The sequence below is a fragment of the Tetrao urogallus genome (assembly GCF_951394365.1).
Source record: "Tetrao urogallus genome assembly, chromosome: 2".
Taxonomy (NCBI): Eukaryota; Metazoa; Chordata; class Aves; order Galliformes; family Phasianidae; genus Tetrao; species Tetrao urogallus.
The window spans coordinates 13,268,671-13,286,530 of record NC_136814.1 but is presented as its reverse complement, the minus strand read 5'-3'; the positions used below and the strand labels follow the sequence as shown (position 1 = coordinate 13,286,530).

The 17,860-nt window shown below is 40.7% G+C and overlaps 2 protein-coding genes across 2 annotated transcripts in view; one reads left to right on the top strand and one right to left on the bottom strand.

The window, feature by feature from the left end:
* The window catches only part of PAK5 (p21 (RAC1) activated kinase 5), a gene marked incomplete at its 3' end in the record, with an annotated part of 162,944 nt that extends 160,467 nt beyond the window's left edge, over positions 1 to 2,477 (bottom strand). Inside the window, exon 1 of the mRNA XM_079532699.1 lies at positions 2,407 to 2,477. The remainder of the gene's footprint in view (positions 1 to 2,406) is intronic.
* A 3,562-nt stretch (positions 2,478 to 6,039) lies between these two features.
* Positions 6,040 to 17,586, top strand: ANKEF1 (ankyrin repeat and EF-hand domain containing 1; the record flags this gene model as incomplete). The annotated part of the gene is made up of 9 exons (XM_079532626.1): positions 6,040 to 6,385; positions 6,804 to 7,003; positions 7,741 to 7,890; positions 8,532 to 8,655; positions 9,484 to 10,306; positions 13,047 to 13,273; positions 14,426 to 14,607; positions 15,806 to 15,940; positions 17,461 to 17,586. 9 exons carry the CDS (start codon positions 6,040 to 6,042, stop codon positions 17,584 to 17,586), a joined length of 2,313 nt encoding a protein of 770 aa, XP_079388752.1.
* Positions 17,587 to 17,860: the final 274 nt, after the last annotated feature.

The following is a 17,860-nucleotide window of genomic DNA, read 5'->3' as shown; positions in this document are numbered from 1 at the left end:
TATTTGCTGTGAATGTGGTGAAGCACGTGATCAATATTTCATTAGCTTCATGTAACATCAGATGAGCAACACTCATTTATTTCTTTGTCTTGCAAACAAAGAACTTGCACCACATACCTCACATAGGGTACAGAGACAGGCTGAATGAGAACAGATGGGACAAGTGAAAGCAGTTTATATTTTCACTGCTGCCTAACCTGTCAGTGTGAAAGCTAACTGAAAAAGAGCAACTAAAAGATTATCTTTTGTTCCCCCTAGCTTTTTAATATTATGATCTGAAGATAAAGAACTAATGAAGAAAGAATCAGAGCTTCATTTATTAATAGGCCTGACAAACTCCCACTGAAAGTCATCTGGAATTCTCTCAATACATTACATGGGCTCCACAGAATAGCATTAAACCTAAAAAAATCAGAGGGAATGACTTCAGAGACCCAAGGCTTAATAAAAAAGAGACTCTCACAAGAAACGGTGATGAAAGGGGTGCAGCACTCCTTTTTTGCAGGGACTTACAGGGTGTAGAACCTTCGGGATCAGTAACAGAGGCATTTAGAGAGCAAATACTGCCAACTAAGTCTGTGACTAAGTCTGAGGATATCCAGAGTAGTCCACTCCACTCAAATTCCTACCCACCTAATTGTCACTGGAAATCTCACCTGACTGCAGAAACCCAGCCCTCCTGCTGGCCCATGCAGTACCTGAGGAACACATACTGGGAAGTGGGCAACTTCCAGGCTGCTCCACTGTCCCTTTTGATACTTTGCCACTGTTGGGTGAGGAATGCCTCCTGCTTACCAGTTACTGCAGAGCTTTCTTACTGAATATTTCCATCAGTTATTTCCTGGTCTTTCTCTTTTATGCAAGGGCTTATTTCTAAGAGCACATATTAATCAGCAGAATGAACAAGCATTATTTTTGACAGCAAGTGATTACAGAAAGTGCATGAAGAAAAGACAAAAAATAGGCTAAATCAAAAGTTTAGTGAGTTGTGCATTTATCTGAGTAGTATTAGTAGCTACACAAAATGTCATCAAGGAAAGAAAAGAGAAGGGAGCCTGGGAAACATCTCCAGAAAATCACTGCTCTTTCCAGAATTAGTCTTGTTGCCTAACTTGAGCAGTGCAGTTTGAGAAAGGCCCCTGTGACAAGCTGCTCTGGTAGGTAGCAGAGCTGTCACTCCACAGTGGCCATCACTGTGTCTGTGCTCATCAGCATCAGTTATGCATGTGCCTTGTGGGCGCTGCACAGCACTGCAGTGTAATGGGCCAGGCTGGGACTTAGCAATATTAACACCTCGGTATGCTGCCCTGGTGTGACTGCATGCTCCTTCAGTGCAATTCTCAGCTGGCTAGAACAGTCCAGACAACCTTCCAAACTAGCCAAATGTGTACGTTTGTGTCATGCTGGCAAATCTGAATGACTTTTGGGCATAATGCACTATGCTGCAGTTATCTTTTGCAGTAGTGTCAGAATCTCGAGAGATGAGAAACAGTAACAATTACTTGTGCAGTAAAAGGCTTAAGCCAAAACCATGCAGCTCCCAGGCGTACCTTCCTGCTGAAGTCAGGTTATCAGCAAGCCCAGCTCCGCTGCTGTGAGCACGATCCTAGTGCCAAGCATGAAAGCCCTCGCAGAGAGCAGCCTCCCTCCAGAGGCCAGTTGTGGGATGTCCATTTGCCCTTGTGCTTCCACACCGGCAGTTAAATGCCAGCACAACGCTACACCAGAACGTTCTATGGAGGATGACAGCTGTATTATTCCACTTGTTCTGTACAGGGGCTATGTAGCTCTGTCAGTCTGGCACATTCTAGTACAAAACAAAACTGCATAGTCTTTATATTTCAAATGCTTTGAAGCAGCTATTCATCACTGAAATCTCTTCATGTGTAATTAGACTGCTTTGGAGCTGTAAAGTGATCACATCAGTAATGAAGGCTTTACCCATCACGATGAGGCATGTATCTTGTAGGACTGACTGAGGTTAATGTTTATGAGAGAGAAACAAGGGGAAAATAGACATGCTCCTCAGTAACAAATGTTCTTTGGACTAGTCCTGGTTAGGAGCTAATTTACTACAGATCATCTCATGGCAAACATGGAGGGTAAAACCTCTCTGCTATGGCCTGCAGACTGCGTTCATCCACGTTACCGTGAAGGCTCCTCGGAGACTGTCCCTACACAGTACTGCTGCACCTATTTAGGTTTTGCATCACATCAGGCCTAGAGACAATATATTCTCCACAGAAAACAATCAACCAAGACAGCAAAGTGCAAGAGTAATAATTCAGCCAACTCACACTACAGGGCACTAGCATGAAATAGCTATTGTGCAAGTAACACTCCTTGCAAGGAAAATAATGAAATGCTCTGTGCTAAGAAGTACCTCTATCTATTTCTGTGACTCACCACACAGTCTTGTGCGAGGATCGCCTGCCCTTGTGTTCTGTTGGATGCATATCCAGCTGTGTACCACCACTCCCCTGACAAAACATACTTCGTATCAGACAATGAGTTCGGCCTTGAAGCTCCTAATGCTAGAGGTCAGTTCTGCAAAAAGCTCAACAGCCCGTCCTGGGTAGGCATGCAGCCAGGCCCAACAGAATGCAGGGCCAGGTGGCCAGTGGCACTTGAAGGTTGAAATTAGGTAGAATCATAGAGGCATTAAGGTTGGAAAAGCCCACTGAGATCACGTCCAACCACCAGCCCACCCCCACCATGCCCACTAACCACGTCCCTCAGTGCCACATCCGCACCGCATCCCCAGGGGCACCGAAGGTACTGAAGGCAGAGTATGGAGGAGATGCACACTCATCTTGGAAGAAGCCAGCAGCAGTGGGGCTCCCGCTGCAGCTTCCTCAAACAGCACTGTGCTCCGTTTCCTGTTTGTTAGTGCTATTTTTCCTGAGGATACTTACTTGCGTTTCTTCCTCCCGTCAGGTCTACTGGCAGTTAGGCTTCAATTCGAGCCTCACGAGCCTAACGTGCCTGACATACATCGAGCTGCCACCCAGGCGCTCGGGGATCTGCTATCGCGCGCTTTTCTCGTCATCTCTCCACTTCAGTCAATGCCTCCTCCCGCCATCCCCCGCCCAGGCTCCCTCCGCGGTTCCTCACCTGGCCGCCTCTCGGCCCGCGCGCCGCCAACCGCCACCCGCCACTCCGAGCGCGCTCCGCCGTCGCTAAGGGAGGCGCGCGGCGTTGCCCGTCGCTACGGGAGGCGGCGGCGCGATGGCGGCGCGCTGCCGCGGGGGGACGCGGCGCTGAGGGGAGCGCGGCGCGGCAGCGGAGAGGATTGCCACGGCTACGACGCCCGCACACAAGGCCACCTCGATTCTTGCCGACTCCACCGGACGCTGGGTAGCTTTTTCTATTCCCCCGTCTTTCATTCCCTTACTGCACAAATTCCTAACAAAACTCGACCCGGTTACTTTTTAAGAGATGCTGCAAAGAAATATTATCTGCCGCCGTTAAAATGTTATGGTGATTTTGCTGGAAACTGTTGATTTATAACGCTTTGAAGCAGGCTGCTTTCTTGCAGCTTGGCTCGTACAAGGTGCGAGGCACACTTCAGCTTCAGGCTGGTGTGCAGGCGTGTTGTCCTGCCCACCAATCGGCATTCTGGGCAGTGCTTGTGGATAGCTGGTGTTCGGGCACTTCACGCGATGGCTGTGCAGGCCGTGGCTCTAGCGCTGCTACGAGTCTCAAGGCTAATCTATCAAGCAGATCCAAATGCATACGTGCTGAGTAGTATGTCCATTCATGCCTTCATTGCATGTTACTACAAATTTTTACCAGCTACAAGAGTGCTCCTGTGCTCCTTAGCTTTACTAACCTCGTTACAGGGAGCATATAGTTTCTTATGCAGATTTGGGGGGGTGGGGAAAGTAAGGAAGAGAAGACAAATGTTAGCCCTAATTGAGCTCCTGAATAAACACTGTGCAAAATCCAGGCGTGTGCAGAAAGTGCTAAGAAACAGTGGAAAAATGCTCAAACAGAATGACTTGTCAGTTCTCCAGACAGCGTGACTACATGAGTACTGATTTCCTTGGAGCTCTGCAGACTGGGTTGGGTGTGGGAGAACACACCTGGCCTCCCCAGGACAGGAAGGCAGGCTGCAGAAGAGCCCTGGAGCCCATTGGGTGCCACAGCCATCAGAGTGAGGCACTCACCCATTTGCTCCCAGCCAGCCATGTTGGCCAGGGCTCCGGCAGAGCTGCTGTTACGCCCTTCAGGGGTGAAGCCAGGGGTTAGGAAACAGCCTCCTGTTGTGCAGGATAACAAGAAGCGACTGGGTACTGTTTTGATTGCTCAAAAATTGCTACAATAAGAGAAGCCTGGGCTCTCTGAATGCTTGCAAATACTGTGAGAAGAAAAAGTCAGTCCCATTTTGTGACTGAAACAAATATTCCTTAACTACAGTGGCATAGTGGGGGATAGAGAACAAGAGTATGAGAGAGCTGCACTCCAACTAGACATTTTTAAAAGTACTTCTCTTCCTGAATTCCAGAGGCATAAGCAGTGTAAGAGCCTTCCCTGTAGTGCCTTCTTACTGCTCCTCACTGCCAAATTTCCTGTCTGGGCACTTCGCTCAGAAAGGTGGACACCACAGGGTATTCTGGTTTCCCCCCTACCCAGAATGGGCCTTATTTCTGAACTCTAAACATTAGAACTAGAGTGCTGATATAGTTGCAACACCTATCAGAAAAAAATATAAAATCTCTTCATTTATTCCATTTCTCAGAACATCAGCATTACACAGTAATGGCTCAGGGGACAGATATGATTTACTGTTCATTATGTGTTGTAAGATACTATTTTATATATGATCAGAGTGAGGGTTGTACAAAATTACCAGAAACAAACAAACAAACAAATGCATTTTAAGCAATGTCACATTGAAATTAGAGAAAGCTATCTAGCTGAGGGAGCAGCTAATCTATTCTGGACAGATTACACTACTAGTATTTTAGTGCCCACTTTAATGCTTTAGAAAATTAGCCTCTTCTAAGAATAGCACCACTTCATGCTATTTTTCTTGAAGCTTTCTTTCAGGCCTCCTTTACAGAATGGGAGGTAGTGCCTCAAAAAGCCTATTGAAATTACATGTCCTTCACCACTCTTAAAACTCACCTCCTCTTGGACATCCATAAAACACTCAAGAGCATCCAGGCAAGTTGCTACATGGTTCCATTTACACTCCAAGAAAAAGTTCTCTAAAGGGACACTACACCTCCACATTTTTTGTTGCATGTCCTGTACGTGTCATTTTTGGAGCAAAGGTTGATTCAAGGTTTGCTGAAGCTGATAGGAAACTTCCTATTCACTTAACAGAAATGGTCTTGACCATTGCTTGTTCCTCCATACACAAGAACTGAGACCAGATACCAGAGAACACAAAGCTTAAAAAAAAAATCATAACCAAGGCAAATGTGAAGCTGATGTTCTGCACCACAGTTTTCTCTAGAAGCATTTGTTGCATTACAAGACATTTTGCCATGTCAGTTCCTGCCTGTACCTTTTTTCTACAAGGGATTTACCACAGAGAAATTCAGTTTACCCTCTTATGTCACAGCCCAGCAGAAAGCTCATGCATCAGCTACCTAAGAAGGAAGGCGTTCAGGTACAGACAAAGTGATGCCAGTATCTATTTTGTGTTTTAGCAAGACCTGTAACTGGGTCTTGTGATTTTTTTAAAATCTCTATTTATGGTACTAAAATGGCAGATAATCAACCTCTCTTTGGGATTCCAAGTAATTGCAGATTATAACAACTCCTTAACATCTTAACATTAAGTTCATGTTGAATGAGACTTCTTTAGAACATTTTGATAACGAGAAAAAGCAATTTGCAAGGTGCAGTGTTTATGTAGTCTCTATATGTTCACACGGAACCCTGTGCTCTGCCAAGTAGATCAGTAGTTATTTCCATGCCTTGAACATAGTTTGATTCCTGTAATTTCTAGCATATGAGAGTAGTTTCATCTGTGTGTTCCATGCAGAAATCATTGCCTTGAAAGAAGCCATTTTTTCTCATTTCAGAATGTTACCAGTAGATAACAGACTTCGAAACTTACAGATCTACAAACTTCTCCAGTGTGTTCACCAGAAGGACAAGAAGCAAATAGAAAAGCTGATTCAGAATGGATTTCCAAACCTCATCAATTTCACCGAGCCTATGGATGGACACAGTGCTCTTTCTTTGGCTTGCATTAAGAACGACATCGACATGTGCAGTTTCTTGCTACAGCAGGGAGCTCATCCTGATGTTCAGGACAAAATGGGACGAACTCCAGCAATGAAGGCAGCTGAGCTAGGCCATAGCTTGGTTCTGGAATTACTAGCAAAAATTAAAGCAGACATGACTGTTGTTGATAATGAAGGAAAAGGTAAGTAAAAAGGAATCTCATTAAGCCAGCATAAAATGGCTCCTTTCTGTGTTACGTACTTGATGTATATGTTATGTTAAATCTGTGGAGAAAAACCGTGGCTGAGGTTAATTCTTAAAGCTCAACAGAAGCTAGTGACCAGGTAGGAATTAAAATTATTCTCCCTGAACAATCTGGGCCCTTACATCACAGCACTTCCTATGCATTCTGCTGTGACCAGTCACGTATTCAGTTCTGGTTTACTCCCTGAGTTCAATGGCCCTAAAATAAAAATTCTTTTTTAGTATTTACATGCCCTAAGAGATGTTAATGGGTCTTGGTTGAAGGAGTTTGTCTATTCAGTTGTGAAGTTTACAGTGTAAATAACCCCTCTTATCATTTGGCATTACACCATAATCACTGTTGTTTTTCTTTGCAGGTGTTTTGTTTTACTGTATTTTACCTACTAGACGGCACTATCACTGCACTCAAATTGCCCTGGATTATGGTGCAGATATTAACAACTGTAGTACTGATGGGAAGCCTGTATTTCTGCAAGCCTGTGAGCAAGCTCATGATATTAAAGAAATCTGTCTGAATTTCTTGGAAAGAGGAGCAAATCCCAATGCAAGAGACCCAGTATGAATATTTCAGTACCTAAGAATGCATATACAGGAGTACAGAATAGCTACCAGATGACTGCAGCATATGACCATAAATCCTCACATTAAAGTAACACAGCAGTGGCAAGTGCATAACTCTGTGTGTGCATCTATTCCCTTCTTTATTTTATTATCCTTTTTTTTTTTTTTTTTTTTTTTTTCAGGAGCAGATATTTAAATCTTTTGCTTGAACCATGTATCTTGTGTTAGATTTTTTTAAAATTAGAATAAAAATATTGAAAAAAAAAAAGAAGTATAACTGGGTCTACTCTTAAAAATCATGGCTCATTATACTTCAGTGGAGCAGTGCTTATTCGTATTTTGCCTGGATATGCCCCAAACTTCTCAGGATTGAAGTACTGTTCACTAAAAATGTCACTGCAGCATAAAAAAACTGAAGGGGATTCAAGGTAATAATGAGATATTAGAAACTTTTTTCTCTCTTTTGTGCAACTATTCGGGTGACTCTGGTTACTAATGTTCTTGAGTCACTGGGATTTGACTACTCTTAGGAGCATTAAGACTAGATTCCTGAAGTTTGCTTCCAAACATCTTTGAAGTTACTAGATTTGTCTCTTTTTTTTCAGTAGTATCTAAAAAGTCATTCAGTTTTATGCGGCCTCGCAACAATCAGATCATATTACACCAGAGGATATTTCCAGCCTAAATTAGCATGCACTACAAATTCTGAATTGTATTATTGCTACTTGGCAGGTTACAGGTCGCACTGCCATAATGGAAGCAGCAAGAGAAGGTGTTCTTGAGGTGGTGCGTGGTATACTTGAGAGAGGAGGTGATGTTAACCTATTTGACAATGAAAGACACAATGCTGCACATTTTGCAGCCAAAGGAGGCTTCTTTGAGGTAACTTGCACTGTGTTAAATATTGCTGTTTGGGTTTTTAGTTTTGTTTTTAAAGTCCAGTATCTCAGATGATCAAGGCATAACAATTAGTAGCCACGAATCTCAAAATTAGAGAACCTTTTTTTTGTACCCCTGAGTGAACGTTGCTGTGGCTGTCTGATGTGAACAGTTCATTTGGAGAACTCGTTTCCCTCAACATGCATCATGTCACAGTTGTATAACATGGATGAGATCTTACCATTGTAAGAAAGGCAGATACAGACGTCTGCAGCTAGGCAGTTTCTTCCCTACTATGTCTCAAGTATTGTCTTTAAAGTACATAAAATTATGTAGTTTGAATCGTGCAGACCATGATTTTGCTTACAGTGTTACTGTAAGGTAGTCACCTGCAGCAGGCTAGCAGGAGCAAATGTTGTTGTCCTAGATATCTACAAATGAATAGGGTTTCTATTTCCAGAATAAGGCATGTACTATAGGGAGCTAAAGCTTAATGAGTGCACTGATCAGCCGGGCACAGCAGGGAAATTCACTGTATAAACTGGGAGTAAATGACACTGCATTTTATTTGCAAATCACTCCCATACTTCTCCCATCCTAAGAAACACAGATGTCTTCCAGTGATACCATCTTTGTTTTTCTAGATCTTGAGGATTATTTCAGCTTATAATGGAGACTTGGGACTGATTGCCATGAATGGTAACACACCCCTCCATTATGCTGCAGAGGGAGGATTTGCAAATTGCTGCAAGTTTATAGGACAAAGAGGTACGTTAAAAAGAAGTTATTTTACAACTGTATGTTTATTGTGTGCTTGAAAAAAGATTTCACCTGGGCATTTATGAAGGATTTGGCTCTTCAGTATCATGTGGCAAATGTAATTCTCACTAACAAGTACCAAACATAGGCTATTATTATTTATATCTACTAACAGGGATAAGATGAGATAAAAAACATTTCTCAAAGAAATCTGCAGGAAGATCATGGGTTTGTATAACTTATATTGACACTTTCAATAGAAAATTGTATTTTGCCTCACTGATGAATTAATCAACCCAATCTCAGTGTAGTCACAAGGAAAGCTTAGCACCCATGAATACACCAAAGCAGCTGTGATCATTTTCTAAATTAGATGATCATATTATTTCAGCTTTTTTTCCCATAGGATCATGCAAAATCCTGCATTCTATTCTTGTGATCCTAACACTTAGCTTGTGGTCTGTCACCAGATGGCAAGGGTGGGATATAGAAGAGTGAGTGACATTCTAATCTTAGTTTCTTCTTAAACTTGCTCGCTTCTTTAAGTAAAAATGTAAAATTCTCACAGAACTTTTGTCTTTTAATAGGTACTCAATAATGGACAAAGAAGTAGAGCATGGGTTGTCTGATGAATCTCACTGTGGGAAACAGAAATAGATATGCTGTTAGCCTTCCAATCTGGGGTCACTGATATAATTCCACTTATTATCGCTGTTTACAGTTAAGTCTGTAGAAAGTTGCTGACCTCTGCTAATCAGCTTCATACATAAGTTTCTTATCTTATTAGTGATTATTAATTCAAATACATTATCAATGGAAATGTGTTCATATTTTTAGGCTGTGATCCTACATGGACAAACTTGTTAGCTAAGACTCCGAGAGCCGTTGCCAAGGAAGGAGGTTTTAAAGCAGCAACAACAGAATTGCGTAAAATTGAAAAGAACTTTATAAAGCAGTCCAAGCCTGGAGCTAAGGAAAACAACCCTCTCTGGGCACTGAGGCTATATGATTGGTCCTTAGAGCACCAGACTGCCCTCCTCCAGGCATTTGAAGCTGTCGACCAAGGAGATGGGACTGTAGCCAAAGATGATTTCATATCAGTTATTCAGAAGCAGTGTTCCTTCGTGGACACTGAGCAAATACAAACTATTGCTGAAGCACACGAAAAATCTGACTCTGAAGGAATAAACACCGAAGAATTTTTTAAAGGTTTTAAATACTTACAGAAAAGCTGTCTGATAACATCCTTTGGACCCAAAAGGAAGAAAGGAAAGAAAGGGAAGAAACGAAGAGGCAAAAAGAGCATTGCTGTCCCCATGCCAATTTGTGTTATTCCAAAGAGTGCATGTCAGCTTAGGGAAGATGGCTTCCCTGTATATATGATTGAGGCTGTTCAAAGCACTGCTGATAGCTACCACATTAACCGAGACCACCCATCTGCCCATCCCGTGCATGATGACCGTGCCTGGTACACAGATGAACCAAGGAAAATATACATGAATATTAATTTCCTGGTCAGAGCAGGAGATATTCTATCACTACAGAAAGCTTTTGAGGAGGGTGTGCCAGTAGACATAAAAGATAAGTATTACAGAACACCTTTGATGACTGCATGCACAAGTGGGAACATAGATGTTGTGCAGTATCTCCTGGAAAAGGGGTAAGAATTCTGGAAAATTTTTAATTGCTATTTTGAGAGCATAAATTTGCAGTAAATAGTTGGATACTACAGACTATAGTTTGGTTTTTTATTTGCATAACGTTTAGCATAAAAATTAGTTCTGTAAGATGCTGAGTTGCAGAGGTTTAGTCTATTGGTTGTTTTTTTGTTGTTTTTGTTTTTGGTTTTGTTTTTTTACATTTTAGTAATGAGGAAATAAAACCACTTAAGAAGTTACCCAGTTCTGATTTTTTTTTTTAGCCTGGATTATTGACATTTCAGTTAGAGGCAGAGTACCTACAAAATCCATCCAGTTGTTTGTTGATATCCATGTCGCCAGCAGTGCATTTGGGACAAATGGAACACAGGAAACACTACATGAACGTGAAGAAAAACTTCTTTACTGTGAGGGTGAGGAAGCACTGGAACAAGCTGCCCAGAACGGTTGTGGTGTCTCCTTCTCTGGAGATATTTAAAAAACAGCCGGAAGTGCTCCTGTGAAATCTACTCTATGGAACCTGCTGAAGCAGGGGTGTTGGACTAGCTGATTTCCAGAGGCCTCTTCCAACCCTTATGATTCTGAGATCCTCAAAACTGAACTGCCAAAATTAGATGAATGAATTTTTGGAAATGAGACACAAGTAGGTTGTCTGAAATCATCAAGACATACCTAGGTGAACCGAAAAGCAGTCCTGGAATTCCATGTCAGGCATTTACATGTCAGGCCTTTGCATGCAAATGATTTGAGAGAATGCAGCCTACAAATAATCACTTCCCTACAGCCTCTGCAGCTGAAGCAGTAGGATTTTCACCAGAAGTGCCTGTTGTTATTTAGTCTTTTCCCAATTCAGAAGTGCTTCATCAATTTTTAGCCTGGGACTACACCTGGGAAAAATCTTAACAGCTTAAAAATTAAAGCAATTTAAGACAGATTCAGTCATACTTGTGTAATAATCTCTTTTTTTTTTGTGAGCCAACTGCCACCATTTATCACCATTGTGATAAATGTTTACATGAACATTTTTCAAAGACAATGATATTTATACTAGCTCTCTCCTCTTCCTATAGCTTGAATTCACTTCAGTGTTCATTTCCAAGGACAAGTGGGTCTAGTCATTGCTCTAGTTCCTGTAAAGACTTAACAGCACATGCAGATGTATGCACCTTGGTAATTATACTGACGTTCCTGCAGCATGTAAAGCTGTATAAATGTGTATACTTCCAAAGACAAAGATGCAAGAGTTATCATGTTAATCTAGCGAATTCATTTCCATTGCTTTCATCAAACTTTACTAGCACTGGAATCACATCTCATCATATTCAGATCTAAAAAGGTACAGATTTAGTTTAAAAAAAAAAAAAAAAAAAAAGGTTTTACTTCTGAGAGTTGAAATTGATAGAAATCACAAAGTGGATAGGAAGGTTTTCAGGACAGCATTTAGCTTTATATCTTTCAACAGTGTGAACATTCAGATGCTTTTGTTTTGGAATGGGAGTTTAAGTAGCTTTTAATGACCTTTTCAGTATGGTGTTACAAATGCATATCAAACAGAAAACAAAACATTTAGAAAACACTGAGGTTAAACATAAATTGGTGGTATCTACTTTCTATCCTATTTCAGTAAGACTCTTAAATAAGGCAAATTCTGATCAGGAGAAAACGTTGAAGAATTTTGTCAGCACTGTGTCACTCCCATTCTGAAAAACATTAACAGTTAAACCTGAAATAAATACATTAGTCCATTCTTTTGATCTAGAATTAAATACTAACAATATGATCGGACAAGCAAAAAAGCTATCTGGGGAAGCAGTCAGCTTCCTTCTCCCTCCTACCACGTCTTTCAGGCTGACATCAGTTGTTTGTCCCTAAAGAAGACAGTGGCAGTTCAATTCAGTACCTCTAAGCAGCCCTACACACAGAAGAAATTAAATAATCGCACTCAAGTTTTTTGGGATACCCTTTATGAGGCTTCAACCCACCTCTGAACCCACATATGGCATACGTGGAAGACAGATCTGGGTGCAAACAAAGAACAGCCTATGACAGAAGACATGGGGAAACCATATTTTTTCCCTTTTAACACCACAAAGAGGCACTAGTGGCTCTTGTTTCCACACCCCCTCTATTCAGAGAATATCTCTGAAGGCTGCCAATTGCCGAAGGCTGATAACACTTTTCTCAAAGTTTCATTTTAAAGCAGCATATTGCAAATGTTACCCCAAAACACTTGCATCCTCCAGAATGTATCGCTACTGATCTGGGAGCAGAATGATCTAGTAGCTGGAAAAGTTTTAAATCCTCAGATTTTCTATGATAGATCTTCTCTAACTCATTCTTCAATTGGACAGTAAGCAAGTTTGCCATGTCTTTCAAAGCACCTGCTCTTGGCCCAGAAGCTTTCTGCCTTTGGCCAGCCCCACTAAAGCTGGCACACAAGCAATATCAGCATATCACAGAAGGACTAAATGGGAATGACTGTTTTTCTTTGTACTTTTGAGAACTTCCCTGTAAAGGACCCCTGTCAACTTAGAGAGAAACACAATCACTAGCCAGGACATGTCAATAACTAAGATTAATAGAGTATGCCACATATCATATTCTAGAACCGTTTCAAAGTAGCAGTAGCAATATGAAAAGACTTATTTACATGAATTATGTCAGTCAGTGTGCAGTTAAGACTGACTATACTTAGAGCTGTATCTGGATTCATCTGCCACAGCATCTCTTACTCTTTTGCAGCGCGGATGTAAATGCAACAGACAATTTCATGTGGACTCCCCTCCATCACGCTTGCTATAATGGACACCTAGATATTGCTGAACTGATGGTAAAGGCTGGAGGAGCAATAGATGCACCTGCAGTAGGCAATGCAACACCGCTAATGAGAGCCATAGAAATTTGTAGATTGGACATAGTACATTTTTTAATCAATGCAGGTGCTGATGTCCAAACAACAAACAGCAACGGTAAGTATCAGCCCCAGAGGGCTCCTTACTTAATGGTATACATGTTTTGTAAGGAATAAAAACTTACTGGAATCCTAGAAAGTAAAGCAAGACAACTAATTGCATGATTAATAAGTACAACTCCTCTTCTACTCCTCTGAAGACCATGGCTGAAAACATCCCTGGCAAAGCTGTTCCTCCCAAGCTATATTCAGAGATATAAGATTATTTCTTCCCCCCCCCCCTTAAAGGCAGGTATTAGCATTATTTTATGAAAAAGTAGATTTTGGTTTTGGCCAGTGTGTATTCCGCCACTTGTTTAAATGGCTTATTATTTTGTATGCACAAACATCACTGCTTAAAGATTTTCTTGCTGCTTATGTTGTAAATACTACTCCATGAGAATAGAAGTGACTTTAAAAAAAAAAAAAACAAATCTGAACTGATAATCAAGTGTTACTTCCTCATAGCAGATCCTTCAATTAGTATTACTTTCTCCATTTTAAGAGTGGTTTAAACTGTTAATATATGTTAATATATGTATATAAAAATATATGTTAATATATGTATATATGTTAATATCACATGTAGGAAGCAACGTTGCTATATGAGATTTTTCTTCCTAGAAGGTGAAGCTCTGCTTATAGAAGTGCTGTGTATTCTGCATTCCTGTTACCATGAAATTCTCTCTATATATGAGGGTGGCAGTTGATTCAGTCCTGTTTGTGCCATGGGACTTTTCCCTCAACTCCTTTCCAGCTGCAGAGCAATCACTGAATGGTGCAGATACATACAAGAACTTGTTCTAAATTCCAACTCTTGTAATGTGCTAGCCATTTTGGAGTGCTAAATGCTCTCAAAGATCAAAGTTACAACCTGAAAGACCAGTATATTAAGCTGCAAATGTCAAGACATTAAGAGCGAAGAAACCACATCCAAGAATTCCTGCAATATCTTGTCTCAGGGCTCATTTCTGCAAACCCTTATTTTTGCAAGCAGTGCTGATGACTGCCAACCCTCACACCAGCAGCAGCCAGGTTGCTGGCATGCTGAATGGCTGATAAAGCAGATGCCTAATTAAATTATGTAGACTGTAGCACCATTATCCAATTGCAATAAGAAGTGCCAGGAAATATTTTCATGGCTTACACAGGTGTTTATTTTTAAATACAGGAAAAAATGCTCTTGATATTGCTAAGGTATTTGCAGATTCTAGAATAATTGACCTGCTTCAAAATAAACTGGACAATTTGCCAAAGGTAACAGAGAAAAAAGGAGCAGAGAAAGGAAAGGTTGCAAAGCCAAAGATGCCTTCTACACAAACTCCTGCAGAAGTACAAGATGTGAAAAAAGAGGTATGAGAAATGGTGCCAAAGAACTGATTTTTTAATAGCTAGAGTGCTTATTTCTTTCATTTATTTGCTATTCAACTCTCCATAAAGCATGCAGCTTTGTTAGAGTATTTTCAGAAGCCAGCACATATTTTTGCCAGCTCTTTTTGACCAATGATCAAATCTGTGGCTTCATAATTTATGAATTTTACGCCTTCCCTAATTCCAGAACTCTGTTGTTTGTCACTGATGGGGCACAGCCTTTCCTCTTCTTTCCTATCTCCTGAAGATCACGATCATTCCACTACGATATTGCAAATGCTGAGTCATTGGTAACCATAATTTCTCAACAGAAGCACGTGCTTCTTCACAGGATAAGACAGGATCAGCTCTTCTGGACAGTAGGAGAGTCTTTTTGCTCTGCTAATTGAACAAGTTGAAGTGATCAGTCTTGTTGACTTCTGCTTTCCCAGTTTGTCCACTGTCCTTCCTTTTCTACTGTTCAGCCGAGTCCTATTTCCTTAAAGTCCACATCGATCTGTTGAGCTGTTGTTGTTGTTCTGTTGTTGTTCTGAATATTTTCTGTGCCCTTCTAGAGCCTTGAGAACCTTGCTGTTTCTGAACTACCCATGCTGACATAAGCCTCAGAGATCACATTCTGGTTGTTCTGTTGTGGATGAGGTCTTTCTAATTCACCAGTGCTTCTTGCTAATCAGACCTGGGATTCTATTCAGAAAGAAAATGCAACTGTATCTGCACTGCTGGAAGTCTGCTTCATCAGTCCCACCCCATATGTCACAGTAGCCAAGTGCTCATTTACACCTTTTGAAGATAATAACAGTTTCTGAGAGATATTATGAGACTTTCATAGAAAGGAGGGTGACAGCCATAGGTGCTTAGTTATTCATCACCCAGAGCAGCATCAGAACACCAGCAATACAAGGCAATTGTCTAGGGAGTTTAGAAAGGCAGCTAATGCTTTAAAGTCCAGAAAGGAAAGTCACCTCTTCCTTTCTAAAGGGCTTCCCCTCACAAATTTGATATTAAAAGAACAACAAAAAAAAAGCTTTAAGAAAAACAAATGATACTTAATAGATTCAAATACACAAAATACACACCCTGTGAATGGATGGTAAAACAAGTAATAAGTAACAGAAGACATTGGATGCATGCTTTGTTTCCAGAAGTAATATATTTAACTGATTAACCTCTTTTCTTCCAGCCATCACATGCATCTCTGCCACCTGTAGAAAAACCCCACCTTGAGAAACCAGCACAGGACAGTGTTGTTTATCTGAACTCTCTGATAAGCAGTGGTGCTACTAAGAAAGATGACATTGCATTCAAACCCAGAAAAGTATGTACAGTAGCAAACCATAAGTATAGTTTTATGTCGAAGGTAGATTAATCACATTCTTTGGAAGTCGGTATGTAGAGTTTTGTAACTGCTAATTAATTGAAGGTGGACCAATTATACCAGCAAAGAGACTGACCCAGTGTCAAAATGCAGTAGCAAAGCACACAGCATTTCTCACGACCTGCTGCTCAGAGCCAGTACTACATATTCCAGTCATGTTTTCAGAAGCTGACCTCTCTCTCTCATTATACATTTCGGAATAGATTATTAGAAATCTTGACATTTCAACAAAATTGAAAGCAAAAAGAGACAAAAGTTTACACTTTTAGTGAAGATGTTATAGAAGGAGTCCCAGTTGATTCCAGTAGGTTTGTTCTAGATTTTGTCTGCTCTCTCCTCCTCCTTTAGTTACTAAAATGCAGGAACACAGGAGTAGCTTCATTCAGGGAGAGAAATATTGCTTGAAAGTAAATGATTCCTAACATGGCTCAATCGAAGATGAGTTCTTTTTGTTTTCTAGCTAGTTATGATTTTATTAACTCACTTTTCCTCTGTGCATGATAACCTACAAGTACAAGGCCTTGCTGTAGAACCAAAACCAGAACTGATGTTTAACTAGATGATGTGATATAGGGTACAGATTATCACAAAACAACAATGAACTAAAATATCACATGTGTATATGTATTATATGCATACAATTATCATGGAAGTCAAGCTCACATCAAGTTTTAAAATAGGATCGAAGTAGACCTACAATAAAATGCAACTGTGTTCATTAGATGAATTTTAATATTCATGCAGTGCACTTAATGGGCAGGAATCCTTGTGTATGGGACCAGCACCAATGCCCAACTTGCCCTCTCAATCACATGATGACTTAATTTGTGACAGGTACTGAACTGCATGGAACACAGCCCACTAAGTATTTACACCCTAAAGTTAAAATACTGAAAGCATAATTTTTGCATTAGAACTTGTTCATGTAAGCAACTGAGAAAAGGAAATGGTGGATCACAAAGTGCGTGTACGTACATACTTTTTAAGGAAAAGAATACCACTACTAACCAAGAAGTTTTTCCTGTTTCATGTTGGTTTACCATTTCCCTAACTCTGACTCGTGCTAGTTTCTGCAGTGGTCTCAGGAATAAGACAACACTGCCAGTGATTCTATGGTTAATTACTATTTTCTGCTATGAGAACCTTGGGCCTGAGTCTGTCCTTTTGAAATAGCTTTGGGCCATCTTTCCCCCCCTTCCCATTTGCCCCGAGCTAAACCCTCAGCATATTACAGATGAGAAGTGATAAGAGAGAGAGCACTCTGCTTATATATAAAAAATGCTGTGCTATCTGCAAGAATTCTGCACTAGTTTTCTTCTGTGTCTCAGGATGGAAACAAGTGCTACAGCATGACTCTCTTTAGCTAACTGTTTGGTGGTTTTTTTTGTTTTGTTTTGTTTTTTAATGCTTCAGTCACAGAAGTCATGCCTAAGTTAACTACAAATATTCTTCTTTTCTAGATTTGGACCCCTGATGCTGCAACAAAGGAGCTGGTAAGAAAGCAAGAATTGCTCCTGGAGCAATCTACTCTTGGTGGCGACTCAGAAAACTTTGAGAGCCCCTTTAAGAAGAAAGTTACAGAATAAGCACAGAATAAGCTGAAAGAAGCTACTTCAGCACATACTTGAGAGGACAAAGAGAGGGCTACTCTTTTGTAAGAAAGGGAACAGGTGGTACTTAGTAAATTTATCTCAGTTACAGTAAAATAAATAAATAAATAAATAAATAAGGCTAGTTTTTCCTCTGTACATGATGTTGCCTGCAGCACACAATCTTTTGTTAAGAATTTAGTATTGAAAAAAATTTATCCTTGCAATTGTAAGCATCTGAGCTGGCTCAGTGCACTTTGCGGAATGGTCG